This window comes from Lucilia cuprina, chromosome 3, assembly GCF_022045245.1.
Source record: "Lucilia cuprina isolate Lc7/37 chromosome 3, ASM2204524v1, whole genome shotgun sequence".
Taxonomy (NCBI): Eukaryota; Metazoa; Arthropoda; class Insecta; order Diptera; family Calliphoridae; genus Lucilia; species Lucilia cuprina.
Window position 1 is genome coordinate 2741963 of NC_060951.1, and position 24973 is coordinate 2766935.

The 24973-nt window shown below is 28.9% G+C and overlaps 1 protein-coding gene across 4 annotated transcripts in view; it reads right to left on the minus strand.

Moving 5' to 3' along the window:
- LOC111676740 overlaps window positions 1-24973 on the minus strand; it is a 92119-nt gene that overhangs the window by 21994 nt on the left and 45152 nt on the right. For all 4 annotated transcript variants that reach the window (XM_046946156.1, XM_046946158.1, XM_046946155.1 and 1 more), the window contains one exon: window positions 3714-5121. In XM_046946156.1, coding sequence (XP_046802112.1) covers window positions 3714-4800 — 1087 coding nt within the window. In that variant the 5' untranslated portion in view covers window positions 4801-5121. The remainder of the gene's footprint in view (window positions 1-3713; window positions 5122-24973) is intronic.

Here is a 24973-nt window from a genome sequence, read left to right on the forward strand (position 1 = left end):
ATAGTCTAGTCTATAATCTAGTCTATAGTCTAGTCTATAGTCTAGTCTATAGTCTAGTCTATAGTCTAGTCTATAGTCTAGTCTATAGTCTAGTCTATAGTCTATAGTATAGTCTTTAGTCTATTTTGTAGTCTACTTTATAGTCTAGTCTATAGTCCAGTATATAATCAATAGTATTTTGTGTAGGTCACAGATCATTCGGTTCAGATGAGTGTGTATGGAATTTTGGCATCTTTTATAACTTAATTTGTACAATAAATATGTATTGTAATTTTAAACTACATTTAAAGAAGAGTTTTTCAAAGAAACAAAACTTCGTGTGTGTGTGCGTTAAAAGAAACCCTCTTAAAACAGCAACAAAGTATTTGTACAGTATCGTATGGTAATAGTGTCAAAATCATCAAGATGTACAACTGCAGCAAAATATAAACAAAATTGCAAAGACCAACAACAGCTGGTAATGATATGTTGTATACAACAATAGTAACATATACAATTTAAAATGGATACACATTGTTTGATATGTACAAGTGCAACATTTTGTAGAGCAACAGTTTAGTTACAAAAATATAAGGATAACAATTTTTAAACAGAAACTTTTCTATAAAATGTTTTTATTACTATATTTTCATAAAAGTATGCTTTTGTTTATCTGCCACTGTATAGTTTCTCTACTTGAATAGAGTAAAAATAGATACATAAGTATCCTTAAACATATACATACATATGTATGTATATGTTTATACATATGTTCTTTCAAGAAAATCAACAATTTTGTTTTATATACATATAAAATGTTTATAAAGATGTTATAGTACTTGTACTCCTCTAAATACAATTCATTTATTTGTATGTATAAATTTATACATATTTTAACATACATACATGTTTGCATAATAACATAGTATGCATTCATGTGTGTTACTAACAAACTTTTAAAACATCCTTAAACAAATATTAGTTTCCTATTGAATACTTTTACTCTGTTACTCTAGAAATTCACATAGAAGGTACATATCTCTAATACAATCTTGTCTACGATGGGGGTTTGTTAAAAGTGTAAGACACTTGTCCTCTCATACATATATGTATAGCAAATTTGTTATATTAGTATACATGGGTATATTGTTTACAACAGTACATGTGCTAATAGTTGATTATTTAAATACTATGTTTGTTTTACACAAGCAAACTCATGTTTGTGTATCTAGCTATGTCTGTTGTCCAGTTTTTATCTATTTGCATTATCTGGGGTTTTCTACTAGTGGTCAGTATTGTTTTTTTTTTTCGAAAAGAGGGTTTAAATTTAATTTTCTTCGTTGATTTAACTTTGAGACTATAAAATTACTGTTTAATTTGAACATATAATAAATCACATATTGGATGATTTGTTAAAATAAGAAAAGGGTGTGTAAATGAAAGAAATTAGGATATTAAAAAGGTTAATTAAGTTGATTTCATTTTCTAAATGTGGGTTCAAACGCACATTATTTTAGGAGTTTAACCAATTAGAGATATATATTAAGTTCGTAATAAACAACATTAAAGTTAATAAAGTAAACTCTATAGTCTGAAATATAGACTCGACTATATTTCACACTATAGACTGGACCATAATCCAGACTATGGAGTAGATTATAGTCCAGATTATAGACAAGACTATAGTTCAGACTTTAGACAAGGCTATAAACAAGACTATATACAAGACTATACAAAGACTATAGACAAGACTATAGATAAGACTATAGACAAGTCTATAGAAAATACTATAGGCAAGACTATAGACAAGACTAAAGACAAGACTATAGACAAGACTATAGACAGGACTATAGATAAGACTATAGACAAAAATATACAAGACTATAGATAAGACTATGGACAAGACTATAGTGCAGATTAGACTATAAACAAGACTACAGTGCAGACTAGACTAAAGTCCGAGCTATAGTGTAGACTAATGTCAAGACTAAAGACCATAGACTTCATATCTGATTGGGGACTCGGCTATAGTCCAGTCTATAGACTAGACCACAATCCAGATAATAGACTACAAAGTAGAAACTAGTAGAATCTGTAGACTGGATCATAGTCCGGGGTATAGACTAGATTTTAGTCCAGACTATAGACTAAATTATTGTCCAGACTATACCATAGCTCAGGATAAAAACTATAGTCTATAGTTCTTTGCACAGACTATAATAAACTACATACTAGTCTATACACTGGTATAGACTGGACTATAGTCTAGTCTATAGACAGGACTATAGTCTACTCTATAGACAGGACTATAGTCTACTCTATAGACAGGACTGTAGTCTAGTCTATAGACAGGACTATAGTCTAGCCTATAAACAGGACTATAGTCTAGTCTATAGACAGGACTGTAGTCTAGTCTATAGACAGTACTATAGTCTAGTCTATAGACAGGACTATAGTCTAGTCTATAGACAGGACTGTAGTCTAGTTTATAGACAGGACTGTAGTCTAGTTTATAGACAGGCCTATAGTCTAGTCTATAGACAGGACTATAGTCTATAGACAGGACTATAGTCTAGTCTATAGAAAGGACTATAGTCTAGTCTATAGACAGGATAATAGTCTAATATATAGACAGTCTAGTCTATAGACAGGACTATAGTCTAGTATATAAACAGGACTATGGTCTAGTCTATAGTCAGGACTATAGTCTAGTCTATAGACAGGACTATAGTCTAGTCTATAGACAGGACTATAGTCTAGTCTATAGACAGGACTATAGTCTAGTCTATAGACAGTACTATAGTCTAGTCTATAGACAGGACTATAGTCCTTTATATAGACAGGACTATAGTCTAGTTTATAGACAGGCCTATAGTCTAGTCTATAGACAGGACTATAGTCTAGTCTATAGACAGGACTATATTCTAAAGACAGGACTATAGTATAGTCTATAGACAGGACTATAGTCTAGTCTATAGAAAGGACTATAGTCTAGTCTATAGACAGGATAATAGTCCAATTTATAGACAGGACTATAATCTAATCTATAGACAACACTATAGTCTAGCCTACTTAGTCTAGTCTATAGACAGGACTATTATCTAGTCTGTCACTAGACTTGTTTTATTTACCTAATGTTAACAACTGTCTCAAGGCTATTTTTATACCTTAAAGACAACTTTGTTCAATTTAAATATTAAACTTCAGTTTGTCATAGTTCATCTTAGGTATACAAAATACAAAATTTCAGTTTATTATTATTGAAAACGATTTTTTTTGGAAGGTCTTATTACTCAAAACTCTTTTTAGTTATTTGTGTTTACCAACTGGTTACTTTGTCAGCTTGTTGAACATTTGTTTTTCAATCACAAAAAGGTTTAAAACGCAAAAATTTTAATTAATATTTTAGAAAACGCCCTTAGGTTCAATGATAGGGTTTATTTAACTAAAATTCTTAGCACGTTTGAAGGTTGTTGGGTCTTATTTAATTTAATTAAATTAATTTCATTTTTTTGTATAACCAAAGTCCTTTAATAAATAATTTCATTTAATAAAAATTGTTAAGGTTTAATTTGAATAGGGGGAGGAGCAGTGGGCTGCAATTGATTTAAGCATTTTGACCTTTAGGCTTAACATTTAAGTAAGTGTTTTATGACCTAGAAACAGTCACTTGAGGTTTTGCTTTAGTTTGTTTTTTTGAATAGTACAGAAATTATTACACAACAGCTACTTACCTAATAAAGTATAGGCCAGCAGTAGAGCACATATACCCAGATTGGTTAATACAGCCGACCAAAATGTTTGGGCATTATGACGACTATGACGTCGACCCTTCGTTTGGGCATAGCCCTGGGATTTCGTTGATATCGATGATGATGATTTGTTTGTGTTGCGCCCTCTAGTGTGGTTGTTTGTACTCGAACTGCCACTGCCACCGCCACCAAAACAAGAACAACATTTTGGAGAGGCGGGTCGATTATGTAAATTACTTCTACTGCTTGTTTTGCTGGAATTGGCAGTTGTACTGTGGAGATTTAAAGGCACTGTACTGCTGCTATTAGATGTTGTATTGTTGATGTTAATGTTATTGCAATTATTTGCGACCACCGAGGCAATAGCACCAGCAGCTATATTGCTGGTGGTAGTAGCGTTTAGATTGGCGGGTGTTTGTTGTTGTTGTTGCTGCTGCTGTTGCTGTAATTTGGCCGAACTTTTTAGGGTACCACATGTGGAGGAACCATCCCCCATTGTAGAATTAGAGCTTAAGGATAAATTGTTGTTTGGTGGCGGAGGTGTTACCACAGACATGTTGTGCTGTTGTGATACCAAAGCCGGCAAGTTTAGAACGGAGGGTGGTGTGGGTTGAGGCGGTGAGGACATAGAGGACATTTGATTTAAATTTGGTGGTCCTGGTCCCATGCCCAAAGCTGGTGGTGGTGGCATATTTAAACTTGTGGTGGCGGTTGTGGTGTATTTCAAAATACCTGGTGGCATGTTACTATTTGAAGAACTATTGCACAGACCCACTTCTATATCCTCCAACGTAGGCATGGGCAAGAGGGGGGTTTTAAAAGTGGACGTTGAAGAGCCCGTTGATGATATGTTTTGTCCAGAACCCACCGCCATGGCCATAGAAGTTGGTGTAGGCGCTGCTTGTGTAGGAGGCGGCATCATACCTATGGTCACATATGAAGTGGGTACATTGACATATTCTCCGCTGGAGTTTAAAGATGAAGCCATCGTTGTGGTTATACATGTTGAGGAAGGTGGTGGCGGTACTATAGAATACTGCTGCTGTTGTTGTTGTTGCTCCATATTCATGTTGCCAATTGAGGGTTAGTAATTGTTGTCATTTGTGTGAGTGTTGCTAAGTTTTTTTTTTACTATTTAGTTTTTGTTGTTTTCGAAAATTTGTCCTTCTATTTTACAATTGAGTGGCTTTTCATATTAGTTTTTATTTTTCTTTTGCTGTATGCTCACACTCATATTGACATGATTAAAATTTCTTATTGTTGTCTGTGGTCAAATAATGTCATATTCTTTTTTTTCTATATTACTTTTTATATCTTTTGTATGTGTGCGAGCTCTGGCAATTAAGGATTAAAAAGGAAATTCTATTGTTAGTGTTGAATGTACAGGAAACTGTAATAAGATGAAAAATAAAGAAGAGAAATAAAAATTGAGATATTAGTTTTTAGGGCTTTATAGTTGGTAAAATGTTAAATAAAATATAAGATAAAGAGTAAAGAAGGATTTTTTTCCTCCCTAGTAAAGGAAAAATGTAGAATTTAAGATTTTTTTTAATATTTTACATTGTTGACATTGTGTAAACAATTGTTTAAATATATTTTTTACATGAAACCCCTAAATTTTCATGATTAAAGTTAAATTATATTTTTATCAATTATTTACATTAATGATATTTTGTAAAAAATTGTAAAAATGTGATAATTACAGAAAAATTTTAAATTTCTAAACTAAAATTATGTTTTTCAACATTTTACCTAACGTTTACATTGTTGACACTATGTAAATAGTTAAAAATTTCTAGTTATTTAATAAAATCTTTTAGAAATTGTGTTGAATATTGAAACTATAAAAAGTTTTACAATGTTTACATTGTTGACATTATGTAAACAATGGTGAAATTGATTTTTTACATGAAAATTGTAAAATTTTAAGATTAAAACTAAATTTTTATTAATTTTATCAATTATTTACATTAATGACATTATGTAAACAATTGCAAAAATGTAATATTTACAGCAAATTTTAAAATTTTCAGACAAAAATTAAGTTTTTCAACATTTTACCTATCATTTACATTGTTGACACTATGTAAATAATTACAATTTTCTAGTTATTTAATAAAATATGTTCGAAATTGTCTAGAATATTAAAAAGTATAACAGTTTTTGCAATTGTTTACATTGTTGACTTTATGTAAACAATTTTTATATAAAAACTTTAAAATTTTGCAAAAAATTAAATTAGAAAATTTATAAAATTTTAAAAAAATATTTCATTTAATTTATTTTTCTTTAATAATTTAATAATTTCATTAAAATTTCTTTTTAATTTAATTAAATGAAAAAGTTTCTATTTTATCTATCCTCCCAATTCTACACTCCCATATGAAATAGCAAGTAATTTAATATTTACTTTTCTTGTAACTAAATTTCAGTTGGAATCTTTTAGCCAATTCGTTTAAATAAAAAAAACCCAACAGTTTTCTTGCGCCCTTAAGTATGTTGCAAAGAAAATGTTTTGTAGACATTTTGTATACATATTTTATAATTTTCCAAAAGAAAAAGAAAAAAAACAAACAAAAATGTACTTACAACAAAGTTAAAAATGTAATTCAAGTACAACAGCATGAAAATTCACGAAAAAAACATAATATGTGTTCTACTTTTGTAGCAAAATATGCTCTTTTTTCTTCTTCTTAAGTTGAACTATTAATTTTAGTTGCTGTTTAGAAAAACTTTTACTTTTTTTACGCCAAGGTACATATCACTCTAGGGCCATAAAGTGAAGGTAGTTAGGAAAAAAAACAACGAACTACAAAATAACAACGTTAAAATAACAGTCATTTTTAGTTTTTTCCCCACTGTTGTTGTCGTCGTTGGTAGGTTGCTATGATCTAGAGTACAACACAGTGCACTTGAAACATCATCACCAACATTATTATATAATAAATAGTAAAAATATTAAAAAAAATAACTAAAAAAATACCTACAATGAATTGTGTTGCTGCTAACTAATCCAGTTGTTGAACAATTTCTATAGTAAAGTATTTATATATAAAAAACATACACAAAGAGTGTAATAAAACTGGTAGATTTTTTGTTGAAAACTATATAGAAATGTGTATTTAAAACTGACATGATTATGCAGGAAATTTAAGTATGTTTTTTCATTTAATTACCTAAGACTGATACTAGCTATAGTTTAGAAAAAGAAAAATTAAGAATTTAATTTAAAACTTTAGTAAATTTTTTTCAAAAAACACTTTAAAACATATTTAAACATTGTTTACCTGAGGTAAACTATAGAAAAATTTAGATTTTTTCATAAAATCCTTTAAAAAATTGTGAAACATTTAATAAACAATAGTTTTCTTAATTGTTTACATTGTCGACATTATGTAGATAATACCAAAATTTCAATATTTATTTAAAATTACTTTAAATTCAAACAAAAATTGAGTTTTCGGCACTTTATGTAATTATTTACATTATTGACATGATGTAAACAATAGCAAATGTCAAGTTTTCTAAAAAATTCTTTTAAAGTTATGATAAAATCCTCTTAAAAAGTTTAAAACATTTAATATTATGTAGTTTTCTTAATTGTTTACATTGTTGACATTATGTAAAGAATATCAAAATTGCAAAATTTATTCAAAATTTCTTTAAATTCAAAGCAAAATGGAGTTTTTGCCAATTTATGCAATAATTTACATTGTTGACATAATGTAAACAATTGCAAATTACAAGTTTTCTGATAAAATCCTCTTAAAATGTATAAAACATTAATTATAATGTAGATTTCTTAATTGTTTACATTGTTGACATTATGTAGAGAATATCAAAATTACAAATTTTATACAAAATTACTTTAAATTCAAACTAAAATTGAGTTTTTGCCACTCTATGTTATAATTTACATTGTTGACATGATGTAAACAATTGCAAAATTTTAAATTTTCTAACAAAAAGTAATAAAAATTATGAAAAAGGTAAAAATTATACCATTTTGCTAATTGTTTACATTGTTGACATTATGTAAACAATTGTAAAATTAGAATTTTGACACAAAAACTTTAAAATTATAAAAAAAGTTCAGTTCTTAAACAATTAAGCATTTATTTACATTGTTGACAATTTGTAAAGAATGAAAAAAAAATACATACATGCTCAGTCTACATTGTTGACATCATGTAGAAATAAAGAAAACGTAAGGTTTTATAACAAATTTCGGGAAATGTTCCTAATGAGTTTAATACATTATTTACTTTATTGACATTATGTAAAATATTGAAAAATTTAGTTTTTATATGAAAACAAAAAAATCTGCTTAAAATTCAGATCTTAAACATTTAATCAATTGTTTACATTGTTGACATGATGTAAAGAATTAAAAAATGTAAATTTTACTTAAAAACATTAATATTAAGCATTAAAATTTAGTTCTTTAAACATTTAGCAATTACTTACATTGTTGACATTATGTAAAGAATGTAAAAAATACATTAATGATCTGTTTACATTGTTGACATCGTGTAGAAATAAAGAAAATGAAAAGTTTGTTAACATATTTTCGGAAATTTCCCTAAAAATAAGTTTTTCTTTATTTTTTCAATTAACCCCTTAAAATATGCTTTAAAAATAAAAAAACAATATTTCAAACGTAATTTTTAAAGTCATATTTCTGCCATTAGCGAATAACTGTTGATTTTTTTCAGCACTCAAACACTCACGCAGACCTTTTCTATCAACAACCCCAACCCCACCTTATAGTTTACGTGTTTTGAGTTTCCTCCTAAAAGTAGGCTACATAACCACAATATATCACTTCCTGCTTACATAATCATCGACATATAAGGATTTTTGTTATAGCATCATCAGTATCATAAATTTTGTAGCTGCAATAGTTTTTTTTTGTTGTTTGAGTTAAGCAGAAAATCGTAATTTCTGAGTACAGCTCAAAGTGCTATTGAAGTTGTTAGTTGTAGTTGTTGTTGCTGTTCTAGTTGTGGTTGCATTTGTAGTTGTTTTTGATGTTTTCTACACAAAACGAAACCAACAAAAACCATAAAACTTGTTGTCTATATTTAACAACAACAAAACTACAATCAAAACCAAAACTAACAGAAATACACACTCACTCACAGTTAAGCATTTACATACTTACACACATCCATTTATTTTAACTGAATCCCTTTCACACACATACACACGTACACACACCTAAAACTAACTTAAAAAGGGCTTTTTTACTGCTATTTTCCAAATCTTTCTCTCTCGTCTTCTTCAATCTATACCGATTTTTCAATTATTCATAGCAGTTGTTGTTATTGCTCAGTTCTATCCTAGCTCACTATCAAATGAACATTAAACAAGTATTAGTATTATCACAGTTTGTCTGTGTTTGTGTATTAAACTCTATACTAAAACGTGCAGTATTTTGTTTAAGGCTCAATGAACGTGAGTGTGTGTGCGTGTGTGTGGTTGTAAACTTGTTGTAAGCAGATACAGATGAATTGTAAAAGTGAGTTACTTCCTACTTATCCGGCATAAATAGAGATTTTTTCATTAGCTAAAAACATTTTTCATAGCATAGTTTTAGGCTGTTTTCAGCACGAACATGAGAAAAAAAAACCTATTCGTTCTTTTTTTGGACAGAGAAAATATTTGTTCTTGAACCGTTGATGCCTATGGAAATGGTAAAGATTCAAGTGAAAGTTCTTTTTTTCTATTTGTTGGAGAAAAATTATTTCTATCACTTTATTTTCTGGGTAAATTATGACTGAAAAATGTGTTGCTTGTAAACTTGAAAAGACGAAAAACTGGTTTTTTAAAATATGACCATTAAATCAAATTGAGAAATTATTTAGAATTGCTTTAAAACAGAGAAATATTTCTCTTGAAAAGTCTAGTATATACAAAGTTTTCTATAGAAAAAGTTCTATAGTGTAGACAATATTTCTGTAGAAAAGTTACGTCTTATCTTGACAACTTTTCTATAGAAAAAGTTTGCCTAGACTAGACAAATATACTATAGAAAAAGTTCGTCTAGTCTAGACAAATTTTCTATAGAAAAAGTGCGTCTAATATAGACAACTTTTCTATAGAAAAGGTGCGTCTAATCTAGTCAAATTTTCTATAGAAAAAGTTCTATTATTGACAACTTTTCTATAGAAAAAGTTTGTCTAGTCTAGACAACTTTTCTATAGAAAGTTCGTCTAGTCTAGACAACTTTTTATTAAAAAGTTTCGTCTAGTCTAGACAACTTTTCTATAGAAAAAGTTCGTCTAGTCTAGACAACTTTTCTATAGAAAAAGTTCGTCTAGTCTAGACAACTTTTCTATAGAAAAAGTTCGTCTAGTCTAGACAACTTTTCTATAGAAAAAGTTCGTCTAGTCTAGACAACTTTTCTATAGAAAAAGTTCGTCTAGTCTAGACAACTTTTCTATAGAAAAAGTTCGTCTAGTCTAGACAACTTTTCTATAGAAAAAGTTCGTCTAGTCTAGACAACTTTTCTATAGAAAAAGTTTGTCTAGTCTAGACAACTTTTCTATAGAAAAAGTTTGTCTAGTCTAGACAACTTTTCTATAGAAAAAGTTTGTCTAGTCTAGACAACTTTTCTATAGAAAAAGTTTATCTAGTCTAGACAACTTTTCTATAGAAAAAGTTTGTCTAGTCTAGACAACTTTTCTAAAGAAAAAGTTCGTCTAGTCTAGACAACTTTTCTAAAGAAAAAGTTCGTCTAGTCTAGACAACTTTTCTAAAGAAAAAGTTTGTCTAGTCTAGACAACTTTTCCATGGAAAAAATACTTCTAATATAGACAAATTTTCTATAGAAAACATAGACAACTTTTCTATTGACAACTTTTCTATAGAAAAGGTGATCTAGTCATGACAACTTTTCTATAGGAAAAGTGATCTAGTCATGACAAATTTTCTATAGGAAAAGTGATCTAGTCATGACAACTTTTCTATAGGAAAAGTGATCTAGTCATGACAACTTTTCTATAGGAAAAGTGATCTAGTCATGACAACTTTTCTATAGAAAAAGTGATCTAGTCATGACACCTTTTCTAGAAAAAGTTCGTCTAGTGTGAACAGCTTTAGTGTAGATTACTATTCTTTAGAAAAATTTGGAAATTTGAATTTTCTTAAAGATGTTTCAATGTTATTAATTTTTTCGTTTTCTTATTATTTCCAATAACATTAATTTTCTGTTTTAATATTCTCCTAATTACCACATCGTTTATATTTGTTTTGTTTTCTTGTTAACCGACTTAAATTTCATTTTAACTCATTAAAAAAACAAAAAATCTCAATTATTCTCATTCTCTCTTCCGTTATCACTCTCTTATCATTTGTTTTATGTTTTTAACAGGGCGTATACTTAATATTAATTACCAAAAAAACCAAACAATTTCATACGCCTTACAGTTTCCAGTCATATTTAATATTTTGTAAATAAGACTTCCATTTTCTTTTTTCAAATATTTACTTATACAATAATTGAAATTATTGTCAATTAAGAAACATGTCAAAAAATTAAATTAAATCCACATAAAGAAGTTACAAAATAAATATCAAATATTAATGAGTGAAATGTGGGAATTTAACAAAAGAAGAAAACACACACACACAAAGAAAAATATTATATAAAAATCATATAATCCACTGCAGTACGTTTTTTTCGGTGAAGATAATATAAATTTGCACACAACGAACCCACATGATTATAAATAAAAAAAGCCGTTTTAATAATGTATACATGGGTGTATTTATACAGACACATACATACATATTTACCATGTTTATGTATGTGTTTACCATGTATGTCTGTCGGCGTATTGCTGTATATGTATGTTGCTACATAATTTCAATTTCATTTAACAAATATTTAAACATACTCAGTTGTTTTTTTCGTTGCTTTTTGTGAAGAATTGAACAAATAAACTACATTATACCACAGTTAAAAACAGTGGCACAAACAACTAACATAACTGGTCTGGTTTAGACAACTTTTCTTTAAGAAAAGTTCGTCTATTCTAGACAATTTTTCTAGAGAAAAAGTTCGTCTATTCTAGACAATTTTTCTAGAGAAAAAGTTCGTCTATTCTAGACAACTTTTCTATAGAAAAAGTTCGTCTAGTCTAGACAACTTTTCGATAGAAAATGTTCGTCTAGTCTAGACAACTTTTCTATAGAAAAAGTTCGTCTAGTCTAGACAACTTTTCTATAGAAAAAGTTCGTCTAGTCTAGACAACTTTTCTATAGAAAAAGTTCGTCTAGTCTAGACAACTTTTCTATAGAAAAAGTTCGTCTAGTCTAGACAACTTTTCTATAGAAAAAGTTCGTCTAGTCTAGACAACTTTTCTATAGAAAAAGTTCGTCTAGTCTAGACAACTTTTCTATAGAAAAAGTTCGTTTAGTCTAGACAACTTTTCTATAGAAAAAGTTCGTTTAGTCTAGACAACTTTTCTATAGAAAAAGTTCGTCTAGTCTAGACAACTTTTCTATAGAAAAAGTTCGTCTAGTCTAGACAACTTTTCTATAGAAAAAGTTCGTCTAGTCTAGACAACTTTTCTATAGAAAAAGTTCGTCTAGTCTAGACAACTTTTCTATAGAAAAAGTTCGTCTAGTCTAGACAACTTTTCTATAGAAAAAGTTCGTCTAGTCTAGACAACTTTTCTATAGAAAAAGTTCGTCTAGTCTAGACAACTTTTCTATAGAAAAAGTTCGTCTAGTCTAGACAACTTTTCTATAGAAAAAGTTATTTAGCACAACATCATCTGGTCTATACAACCTTTTTATTGGAAAGGTTCTTCTAGTCTATTGAAAAAGTACTTTTCTATTGAAAAAGTACGTCTAGTCTATAGAAATTCGTTTGTTCTTGTTGTTTATTTTCAAAAATACATCTACCAGCTCCACTGTTAGTTATTTGTACATTTGTTTTAAAACAAATAAACAAAGAAGGAAAAATAAAATAAAAAACACCAAACAGATTATTATATAAAAATAAAAATGTTAAAATAAATGAATAAAAACAAGAAATACAAACAAAAAAACAAATGTTTACAAATATGGCACATTAACGTGCATTTAATTTTTCTGTCATATAATATTTTGTTTTATTCCATCATAATCAACAACAACATCATCGTCGTCGTCTTCATCATCATCATTGCCATCAAACATATCAACATATACTATTGTGTCTTTTACACGCTTACGCATACAAACAAACTAAATCAACACCTACACAGTAGTTTTGAAAGAAGTCAATGTATCGCATTTTATGATTATTTTTTTGCACAATCATATGAAATTAGTAAAATATGTATGATACCATGGAAACTGCCGGGTTATTTTGTGCTCAAGTCTGTGTACATTAGAATGATGGTATTGGTAGCACAGTATATTCTTTTCATATTTGTTTTCATTATAATTTTCATGTTAAAGTTGCTTGTCAATTATAATGGTGGTTATATGTCTGTGTATAATAAAAATATATATTATATTGTATAAGTAAAAACTGAGTAACTGTAGCAGGGCGTGTAAATATTATTTACTTTTTACATATTTGCACACAACAAAAATACTGTGGGTGAATAAACGAAAATTTGTACTAAGAAAACATAACTAGAATCGGACTAAATATCTCTGAGAAGTCTAGACTAGACCAACTTTTTCTATGAAAAAGTTGTCTAGACTAGACGAACTTTTTCTATGAAAAAGTTGTCTAGACTAGACGAACTTTTTCTATAGAAAAGTTGTCTAGACTAAACGAACTTTTTTATAGAAAATTTGTCTTGACTAGACAAACTTTTTCTATAGAAAAGTTGCCTAGACTACACGAACTTTTTCTATAGAAAAGTTGTCTAGACTAGACGAACTTTTTCTATAGAAATATAGAAAAGTTGTCTAGACTAGACGAACTTTTTCTATAGAAATATAGAAAAGTTGTCTAGACTAGACGAACTTTTTCTATAGAAAAGTTGTCTAAACTAGACGAACTTTTTCTATAGAAATATAGAAAAGTTGTCTAGACTAGACGAACTTTTTCTATAGAAAAGTTGTCTAGACTAGACGAACTTTTTCTATAGAAAAGTTGTCTAGACTAGACGAACTTTTTCTATAGAAAAGTTGTCTAGACTAGACGAACTTTTTCTATAGAAAAGTTGTCTAGACTAGACGAACTTTTTCTATAGAAAAGTTGTCTAGACTAGACGAACTTTTTCTATAGAAAAGTTGTCAAGACCAGTCGAAGTTTTTCTATAGAGCAGTTGTGTAGACCAGACGAAGTTTTTCTATAGAGCAGTTGAGTAGACCAGACGAAGTTCTTCTATAGAAAAGTTGTCTTGACTAAACCTTCTTTTAATTTTTTTTTGAAAATTTCTCTATTTTTGTTAAAATTTTCAGTTTTCTTTTCCATTGTAAATCGCTTTTCTGTTTTAGCTCCCACCTTAAATATGTTTGCCGCTGTAGTTGTAAGCGTGTGTATTTATTGTTGTTTTCTGTTTTATTCATTCGTTTTGGTTGTTGTTCTTGTATCATTCCCAAAACATGTGAAACATTTTTCCCATTAATGTATGTGACATTTTTATACTGCCATAATGTTGACATTAATATGTGACATTATTTGTTATTAAACTGAAAATGTGAAAATACACATACTTGCTTATATAAGAAGGACTTGTGGATAATTCAAATGGTTTGAAAAAAAAAATCTTGCATACCTTGTCGTTTCTGTTGATAGATATTAAGCACAGTAGGGGTTATTGTGGTGTTTACTTTTAGGATAAATTAAATAAAAAATACAAATTTTTAAGTTGTTTTTTAGGCATTATATAAAAATGTTATTAAATGACATTTTAGTCGTTTTTTTTAATTTGAATATTTAATGTTGCAATTAAGGAAAAATATGAAAAGCATTTAAAGCCAAGAGATAAACTAAATTAAATATTTTTATTTCGAAATTATAAAAAAGGATTGATGAATGCTATTATGGCAAATTAAAGGATATATTAACATTTTTAAGATATTCAATTAAATTAAAAGCTTTTTGCACTTTATCAATGTCTATTACTTGCTATTAATCCAATGCATTGACCATGACATGCCACATACACTTTAACTGGCCACATCAAGATTATGCCACAAATAAATGAATTAGCAACTTAATGTAATTAAAACTCACAAGCAATTGCTAACAAATAGAAAGTAAAGAACAAATTAAAACCGCAAATAAAATGAAAAAATAAGAAAAATACAACATTAAATAAAAAATAGTTGAAGTGCAAAAAAATAAATAAAGCAACTAAACTTAAAACCCATAAACGTGTTTGTTATTTGAGTTTGAAAAAAAAAAACACTCACCAAACAGAAATTTACTAAAACTAATGAAAACTAAAACAAACCACACCCACACCCTCTAAGAAAACTTATATCTAGAACAATATAACAGCCAAAAAACTTTACCAGCAGCAGCCTCAGTTCAATGAGATTGTTTTCCTCTCTCAAGTCTCACTTTCATGCCCCAGTGTATATACATTGTTTTTCCCTGTTAAAATATTTTTTGGATACTTTTATATATATAAATTTTTTTGTTTGTTTTGTGCCCACTCTTCTTTATCGACAATAAAACTTGACAAATCGAATTTTTCAGCTGATGCCCGCACCATTACCAAATGCCATTTGTTACAAGAAACTGTTAAATAACAAAATTCCCCAAAAAAAAACTAACTTAAAACCAAAACTGTAACTGTAAAAAGTGGTAGAAGAGAGCAAAACAAAAAATATATAATCGACAAGCAGCAGCACAACTTACACATCCTGTGAATTACAATTTTTATACAATGATCTCGTTTGTTTTTGAAAATTACTTACATACATACATTTTTACTAAGCACCAACGAATTACAATTTATTTAAGCAGCAAATAACAAAATCTACTCACACAACAATCGACCAACGACCCACATTTTTTTCCTAACCATGATGCATGAAACCAGTACAGAAAACAAGAGTAAATAACTTTGAAAAAAATAGGTAAACAATGGGTAGGTAGATGAGCTGCTAGACAAAATTTTCACAGAAAAGTTGATCTCTTCTAGACAACTTTCCTCTGAGGAAACTTGATTTATTCAAGATAACTTTCCTCAGAGGAAACTTGATCTCTTCTAGACAACTTTCCTCAGAGGAAACTTGATCTATTCTAGACGCCTTTCCTCAGAGGAAACTTGATCTATTCTAGACGACTTTTCTCAGAGGAAACTTGATACATTCTAGACAACTTTCCTCAAAGGAAACTTGATCTATTCAGGACAACTTTCCTCAGAGGAAACTTGATCTATTCAAGACAACTTCCCTCTGAGGAAACTTGATCTATTCAAGACAACTTTCCTCAGAGGAAACTTGATCTATTCAAGACAACTTCCCTCTGAGGAAACTTGATCTATTCTAGAAAACTTTCCTCTGAGGAAACTTGATCTATTCTAGAAAACTTTCCTCTGAGGAAACTTGATCCATTCTAGACAACTTTCCTCTGAGGAAACTTGATCTATTCTAGACAACTTTCCTCTGAGGAAACTTGATCTATTCTAGACAACTTTCCTCTGAGGAATCTTGATCTATTCTAGACAACTTTCCTCTGAGGAAACTTGACCTATTCTAGACAACTTTCCTCTGAGGAAACTTGATCTATTCTAGACAACTTTCCTCTGAGGAAACTTGATCTATTCTACACAACTTTCCTCTGAGGAAACTTGATCTATTCTAGACAACTTTCCTCAGAGGAAACTTGATCTATTCTAGAAAACTTTCCTCTGAAGAAACTTGATCTATTCTAGAAAACTTTCCTCTGAGGAAACTTGATCTATTCTAGACAACTTTCCTCTGAGGAAACTTGATCTATTTTAGATATCTTTCTTTAGAGGAAAGTTCTAGACAATTTTCCTCTGAGGAAACTTGATCTCTTCTAGACAACTTTCCTCAGAGGACTCTTGACCTCTTCTAGACAACTTTCCTCAGGGGACTCTTGACCTCTTCTAGATAACTTTCTTCAGAGGAAAGTTTATCTCTTCTAGACGACTTTCTTCAGAGGAAAGTTGATCTCTTCTAGACAACTTTCCTAAGAGGAAAGTTGATCTCTTCTAGACAATTTTGCTCAAAGGAAAGCTGATCTCTTCTAGGCAACTTTCATCAGAGAAAAGTTGATCTCTTATGGACAACTTTCCTCAGAGAAAATTTGATCTCTTCTGGACATCTTTCCTCAGAGAAAAGTTGGTCTCTTCTAGACAACTTTCCTTAGAGAAAAGTTGATCTCTTCTAGACAATTTTGCTCAAAGGAAAGCTGATCTCTTCTAGACAACTTTCTCAAAGGAAAGTTGAAATCTTCTAGGCAACTTTTCTTAGAAAAAAGTTGATCTCTTCTAGACATTTTTCCTTTTGTAGATTTGAGATATTGCACTCAAAATGAAAATTCTATTCCTCTTATATTCGTTATTCCTTGCTGTAGGGTGTCATACCCTACAAAAAAAGGGTTAAAACTTTCCATAAGATAAAACAACATATAAAAATGTTCCATGAAAAAATTTCGTTAAAATGAATGAGCGGAAATAAAACTAAAACCAATGACCTGTGTGTAAGTTTACGTAAATCTATGTGTATTGTTGAGTGTTATATAATTTGTGTGTGTGTGTGAGTGTGTGTGTACTCCACTACTAGCACTACAATGATTTGAACAAATAGTAAGAGGAAATAGTGTTGCAAGCACGTAATTTAAAGTTCTTTCTATAACTAGAAAATAATAAACGGCAATAGTGCATTACTGGCAACAAAATATCCAAAATACAATTCCCCAAAATGTATGGTGTACTGTAACATCTACTCAAGCTTAAATAAAATAAAACCAAAAAGTAACTAGTAGAATCCAGTGAAGGAGTAAATGAATGATTTTTCAAATACTCATACACTAAACAATTTAAAATGAAAACAAATTTTAAACACAGACTTACACACCCTTATTCATGAAATTATTTTGAGTGTTTGGGTGATAGGGTGTCAATAGAGTTTTAATAAAAATCATCAGCAGCATCATTGTAATTGTATTGTGTATGTTGTGCACATATTTAAAAACGATTTCCGCCGGAAATGCGATGCATTGGGGTTAGCACGTATAGAAGTTTTATACGAAATTTTATTTTAATTTTCAGTAGCTTTTAACATTTTATTTAGAAATCTTTTTATTTGTAGCTTAAATGCAATCTCTACGCACGTTAAAAGTGCAGTTGATACCTGTACTTTTTTTATTTCGGTATTCTGTGGGTTTGCTGAATTGCAGATTTGATTTGAAATGATTTGGAATTGGATTTTAAATTTCACTACACAATGGAAGAGAAAAAATACGAGAATTTAACATGAAAATAGATTAGCTTAGCTTATCATTCCTTAAAGTTGAACAAGTTTCCTCAGAGGAGAGTTGTCTAGAAACTTCTCTGAAATAGAAACGGTTTCTCAGAAGAAAGTCTTGAATAGGACAAGTTTTTTCAGAAGAATGTTGTTAGATGATTTAAATTTGTCAGAAGTAAAGGAAGTTTTTAACGAGGAAAAAAGTCTAAAATAGTACACGTTTCTTCAGAAGCAAGTTGTCTAGAACTTTCTTAGATGATGGTTGCCTAGAATAGAGGAAGTTTACTTAACAAAAAGTTGTCGGGAGTAGAGGAAGTTTTTAAAGAGGAAAAAAGTCTAGAATAGGATAAGTTTCTTCAGAAGCAAGTTGTCTAGAACTTTCTTAGATGATGGTTGTCTAGAATAGAGGAAGTTTACTTAGAAAAAACTTGTCGAGAGTAGAGGAAGTTTTTAAAGAGAAAAGTTGTCTAGAATAGAGCAAGATTCCTCAGAGGAATGTTGTCTAGAATTGAGAGGAGAATTCTCTAGAATATAGCAAGATTTCCTACAAGCTAGTTTCCTCAGAGAAAAACATTCTAGAATGAAGCACGTTTCTTCAAAGAAAAGTTGTTAAAAATAGAGCAAACTTTATCAGAGAAAATGGAACTAGAAGAGAACAAGTTTACTTAGAGGAAACTTATCGTGAAAAGAGCAAGTTTTTTGAAATGAAAGTGGACTAGAATAGATCAAGATTCTTCAGATAAAAACTATCTTCAATTAAACTAAAGTTAAAGTTATTTTTCTACATTTTATTTAAGGATTTTCATTCAATTTTCTTCTCATATTAAAACATACAATTTCTACTCTCCCAAAACGTATAAGTAATTAAATAATATTATAATTAAAATCACTCATACGTGAGAATTATATAAAATACCTAACTGAGGTTGCCGTTCGGTTTATTTAGTATTTTGTGTGAATGTGAGTGTTTTGAGACTAATAAATTTTAATTACGGCCTCATGTGTGTTTATTGTAAAATTAACCATAAAATAAACAAAAATACAAACAATTTTTGTTTAATTTTTTTTTAAATAAATTAAAAGATCAAAGTTATAAAAACGAATTAGAGAAAACCTAAAAAAAAAATATAATTAGAAATTTTTGTATAATGAAAAGTAAATATTTTGTTAGCTTCAAATTTTCAAGGACTTCAAGGTTAGTTTAATTAAGGAATATTTGTCAATTTGTAGAAAATTTGTTTAAGGATTTTTTGTTTATATCTTTTTTATGGTTTTTGTTTTTCTTAAATTTTTACGTGCCATTATCACGTTTAGTTTAATAATCATCAGTGGTGATGTGACCATAAAAGGCGATTTTTATAGGTTTTTCTTTTTATTTGATTTGTATTATAAATCACCATTCGATTTTTGTTTTGACGTTATTATGATAGATTTAATTTATTACGCACGTCTGATAATTGCCAATGTTAAGTGAAGATATAAAAATGTTAATCAAATAAAATATTAAAGGAAATTTGATTTTAAGCAAAAGAACACCTGGACAAAAATTTTCATTAAAGTAAAACAAAGGAATAGGTATACTTTTCTCAGAGTACAGTTGTATAGTAGAGATCAACTTTCCTCAGAGGAAAGTTGTCTAGTAGAGATCAACTTTCCTCAGAGGAAAGTTGTCTAGTAGAGATCAACTTTCCTCAGAGGATAGTTGTCTAGTAGAGATCAACTTTCCTCAGAGGATAGTTGTCTAGTAGAGATCAACTTTCCTCAGAGGAAAGTTGTCTAGTAGAGATCAACTTTCCTCAGAGGAAAGTTGTCTAGTAGAGATCAACTTTCCTCAGAGAAAAGTTGTCTAGTAGAGATCAACTTTCCTCAAAGAAAAGTTGTCTAGAAGAGATCAACTTTCCTCAGAGGAAAGTTGTCTAGTAGAGATCTACTTTCCTCAGAGGAAAGTTGTCTAGTAGAGATCAACTTTCCTCAGATGAAAGTTGTCTAGTAGAGATCAACTTTCCTCAAAGGAAAGTTGACTAGTAGAGATCAACTTTCCTCAAAGGAAAGTTGTCTAGTTGAGATTAACTTTCCTCAAAGGAAAGTTGTCTAGTAGAGGTCAACTCTTCTCAGAGGAAAGTTGTCTAGTAGAGATCAACTTTCCTCAGAGGAAAGTTGTTTAATAGAGACCAACTTTCCTCAAAGGAAAGTTGTCTAGTAAAGTTGTCTAGAAAAAGTTTAAATTTTGAAGTTTCTCTTCTTAAATATTTACAAACTTCAATATCTCTTCTTTTAAAGTTCTTTTGTTCCTAAACATCTGTTCAAGACTTGTATCCCTTTTAACCAAAATAAGTGTTTACTTCGTATGTATGTACATTCATGGCGTTGCTATAGTTGTTGCTGATGTTCATGTTAGTGTTCCGTTTCCTGTACTTTTACTACAACAAATAGCACATGGTGTGTTTGTATAACAAACGTTAGTAGCAGCAGCTGCTGTTGAACTCTTTAGCAGCTCAAGTTTATTTACTTAAAGCAAAGTAAAAGTGCAAACAAAACCAAAGTGTTTTCTGCTTAAACAGATTTCAAAGCTCTTCATTTTCTGTATAAGGTACCTCTATCTACAGTTTTTTTTTTCTCTCTATATTTGGCTGAAAGTTACTGAACTTTTGTAACACTGAACACTTGTGTTGAATATTTCTTTTATTTTTTGCAACAAATGTTTAAACAAATAACCTAAAGGTTTTTACATACAAAAGAAGAACACACACTGTTAAAGTCGGTAACTAAATGAAATGCTTGAAAAAATTCAAATTAAAATATTTAACTTAAATGCAAATAGAAAATTTCGTATAGAAGACATTCATGTAGGTTTTAGTAAATAGCTTTTGTCTACAACAAACAGTGTTCCTTTTTTTTTTTTTGCTAAATGCTAACAATAAAAACTAAACGGACTGCCTTAAGGGCGAATGTGTTTTTCTGTTAGTATAAGAAAAAAAAAAAAAAAATAAATGAAAATTTTATATCTAAAAATATTTTCATTTAAATCTACAAAAAAATGTCTTCTTTATTTTTATTAAACTGAAAAAAATAACTATCAATATTTATTATTTGTTTAGGAAAATAAAGATTTCTTGGAATTTTTTTTACACAAGGCGTATGATTGTTATTAATTTAAATAGACCTACAGACGTATGCTTAATATTAAAGCAAAAAAACATTCTTTGTATAAACAATTTTAAAGCAATTTTTAATCCATTTTTTACTCTAATATCTTAATTTATTCATAATTTCTTATTAAATATTTAAATTTTTTCCCTTTACTGACTTTAATTTTAAATACGTTTTCTTTACCCGTACTTTGCTTTTCACATTAAACAAACGAGTGTTGGCAACTGATTGTGTTTTCTATTTGTTGGCGCTTCGAAAAACACTTTAAATCTTTTTGTCATTGAGCCAAATAGCAAAAAAAAAAAAAAAAAGAAAAACAACCAAATAGAAGCTTTGGAAAAAATTGCTATACTGTTACGAACAAAGCTCCCTGATTAGTAGAGGAGGCAGTTAAACGAAAACATACACACGAAATCCTCTACATGTTAAATAAATAATATAAATATTTAAACCTAAAAAGTTAAAGCAAAAAGGCATTAAATAACAAAATTTACAATATTTCAAAGCTTTTTTACTTAAAACTTGACTTGACTAAGATGAAAAATTTCTAGATAAAATAGACTTTTCTCAAAGGAATTGTCTAAAATTTAATAAATATTTCTTAGAGGAGAGCTTTACTCGAATAGAGATTAACTTTTTTCACAGTAAATTTGCCTGAAATAGATGAACTTTTGTTAAAGGAAAGTTGTCCAAAATAGGTGAACTTTTCTCGGAGGAATGTTTGACTTTTTTTCTAAAGCAAAAGTTGCTTGAGCGAAAGTTTTCTTTTCTATAGAAAAGCTGCTTGTTTGAAAGCTTATTTTCTTTGGAAGAGTTGCTTCTTTGAAAGCTTTCTTGGGTGAAAGCTTTCTTTATTTGTAGAAAGGTAGCTCGTGCAAACACTTTTATTTCTGTAGAAAAGATGCTTGTTTGAAAGCTTTCTTCTCTATAGGGAAGTTGCTTGTTTGAAAGCTTTCTTCTCTATAGGGAAGTTGCTTGTTTGAAAGCTTTCTTCTCTATAGGAAAGTTGCTTTTTCGGAAGCTTTCTTTCCATAGAAATATTTATATATTTGATATTTTTTTCTATAGAAATTTTGCTTATTTATAATATTTTTCTTCCATAGAAAAGTTTCTTGTTTTAAAGCTTATTTTAATATAGAAAAGTAGCTTGTTTGAAAGCTTTCTTTTCTATAGAAGGAATGCTTGTTTTAAAGCTTTCTTTTCTATAGAAAGAATGCTTGTTTTAAAGCTTTCTTTTCTATAGAAAGGCTGCTTGTTTGAAAGCTTTCTTTTGCTGGTTTAAAAGCTTTCTTAGGTGAAGGTTTTCTTTATTTGTAGAAAGGTTGTTCGTGCTGGTTTGAAAGCTCTCATTTTAATAGAAAAATAGCTTGTTCAAAAGCTTTCTTTTCTATAAAAAAGTTGCTTGTTTTAAAGATTTCTTTTCTATTGAAAAATTGCTTGTTTGAAATCTTTCTTATCTTTAGAAAAATTGCTTGTTTGAAAGCTTTCTTTTCAACAGAAAAGTTGCTTGTTAAAAAGCTTTATATTCTTTAGAAAAATTTCTGGCGTGAAAGCTTTTATTTCTATAGAAAAGTTGTTTGTTTGAAAGCTTTCATTTCTATAGAAAAGTTTTTTCTTTTTATTCCTTTCTGTAAAAAAAGTTTAATGACAGGCAGCATTCTTTTCTAAAGCTTTTGTCATTTCAAAATTCTTTTACATATTTGTACTTTAGTCCCTATTTTGTTTTGTTAACTTAAGTTGATAAATGTTTATATGGATGAATAGCATGTAGATGAACCTCGATTCATAGGGTATTGTATTTGTAAAATGTTTTCAACTATATAAGCTGTTTTAATGTATAACAAACATACATATATAAACATGCTTACACACACTTTATATATATGTATGTATATGAAAGTTATACTATTGAAATAAATATAAAATACTTATATATTTTTACACATTTACTTATACACATACATATGTATATGAAAAAGTTACATGGCTTACTGTTTACGTATCAAAGACGATATTTTCGTGTGTGTAAGTATTTAGTGTTGTTGTTTTTTGTTGTTGTATATTTGCTAGTCTATGATATGTTACAATCTAAGGATTATTGTAGATTATGTTTATGCGCTTAACTAAACCAAAATGCCAATGTTGGTAAATGAAAGCAGCAACCAAAAAAAGAAAAAAACTCAGTAAATCCCAGTAAAAATGTACAAAAATAGAAAGAAAAATTACAACAGCATATAATGACAAAAAAATGTTTTGTCATTTAAGTCTCTATTTAGTTAATTTTCTATATGCCATAATGGTTTTTGAACGTAAACATACTTACAAACTAGCGTTTGCTTTTAAACTGTCATTGTAAGGCCTGGCATACTTTTAGGGTTGAATGAATAGAAATTAACTAATAGTGACATATAATTTTATTAAAACAGTTTTTGTTGTTTAGTAAATGACACTTAAAATCTGGTTAAAGAGAAAAAATTTCTAACAAGAAAATAAACAAAAATTAAAAATTTAGAAATTTAAAAAAAAAAAACTAAAATTAGGCAATTAATTTTTGCCAGAATTGTGTAAGCCTTAATTAAAAGGGGCAAGTTTAAGTATTTAGTTTTAAATTGTTTAAAATTTTTTCTAAATTTTTACCACAAAGTGCTGCTACCATTACTTGCAAAAAAAGCCACTTGTATAAGTTGTTAATGTTAATGTATATTTTTTCAACTACTACTACCTTTATTCATATAACATATAGAAACAACAATATTTACCTTCTCTCTTCTCTCTTAAAAGTATGCTTTAAAAATATATATAAATATATTTAAGTGGGCGTGTGTGTTGCCTGCTTAAAAGCAAAACTTGATAACAAAAAGAATAATATACATACTATACGAGTATATTTAAGTTATAATAACATTTTATAAGATTTGCATATTTTTACGAGGCTTTTTTTTTCTCCTCTCCACCCCCTCTCTCTCTATATGCTTTTGTTCCACTTATTGTGTATGTTTTTTTCCTAATTTATGAAAGTATTTAAAATTGTGCAACATTAAGAAAAAATATTATAAAAGAAATTTATTTATGAAAATATTTTTTTATATTGTCTTAAACATAAAAGACTAGTATAATGAAAAATAAATGAAGAATGTGTGTCTTGAAAATATATTATTAAATATATTCTTTTTCCAAAAGCATACTTTAAAAAAATATATGTTATACTTTTAATTTAATTAGAGCTTTTAAAACAAAAAAGAAAATATAATGACAACTTTTTGATAACAGAATTGTGCAGTTATTTCACCAAAAAGCTGCCCTGAAAACACATTTGCTTATTTTTAAACCAACCATTTTATCTACATCCAACTTTGGGGTCTGAAAGCTTTCTTTTCTACAGAAAATTTGCTTGTGTGAGAGCTTTCTTGTCTTGTTGCTTGTCTAAAAGCTAAAGTTGCCTGTCTAAAAGCTTACTTTTCTATAGAAAAGTTGCTTGTCTAAAAGCTTACTTTTCTATAGAAAAGTTGCTTGTCTAAAAGCTTACTTTTCTATAGAAAAGTTGTTTACTTTTCTATAGAAAAGTTGCTAGTCTGAAAGCTAAAGTTGCTTGTCTAAAAGCTTACTTTTCTATAGAAAAGTTGCTTGTCTAAAAGCTTACTTTTCTATAGAAAAGTTGCTTGTCTAAAAGCTTACTTTTCTATAGAAAA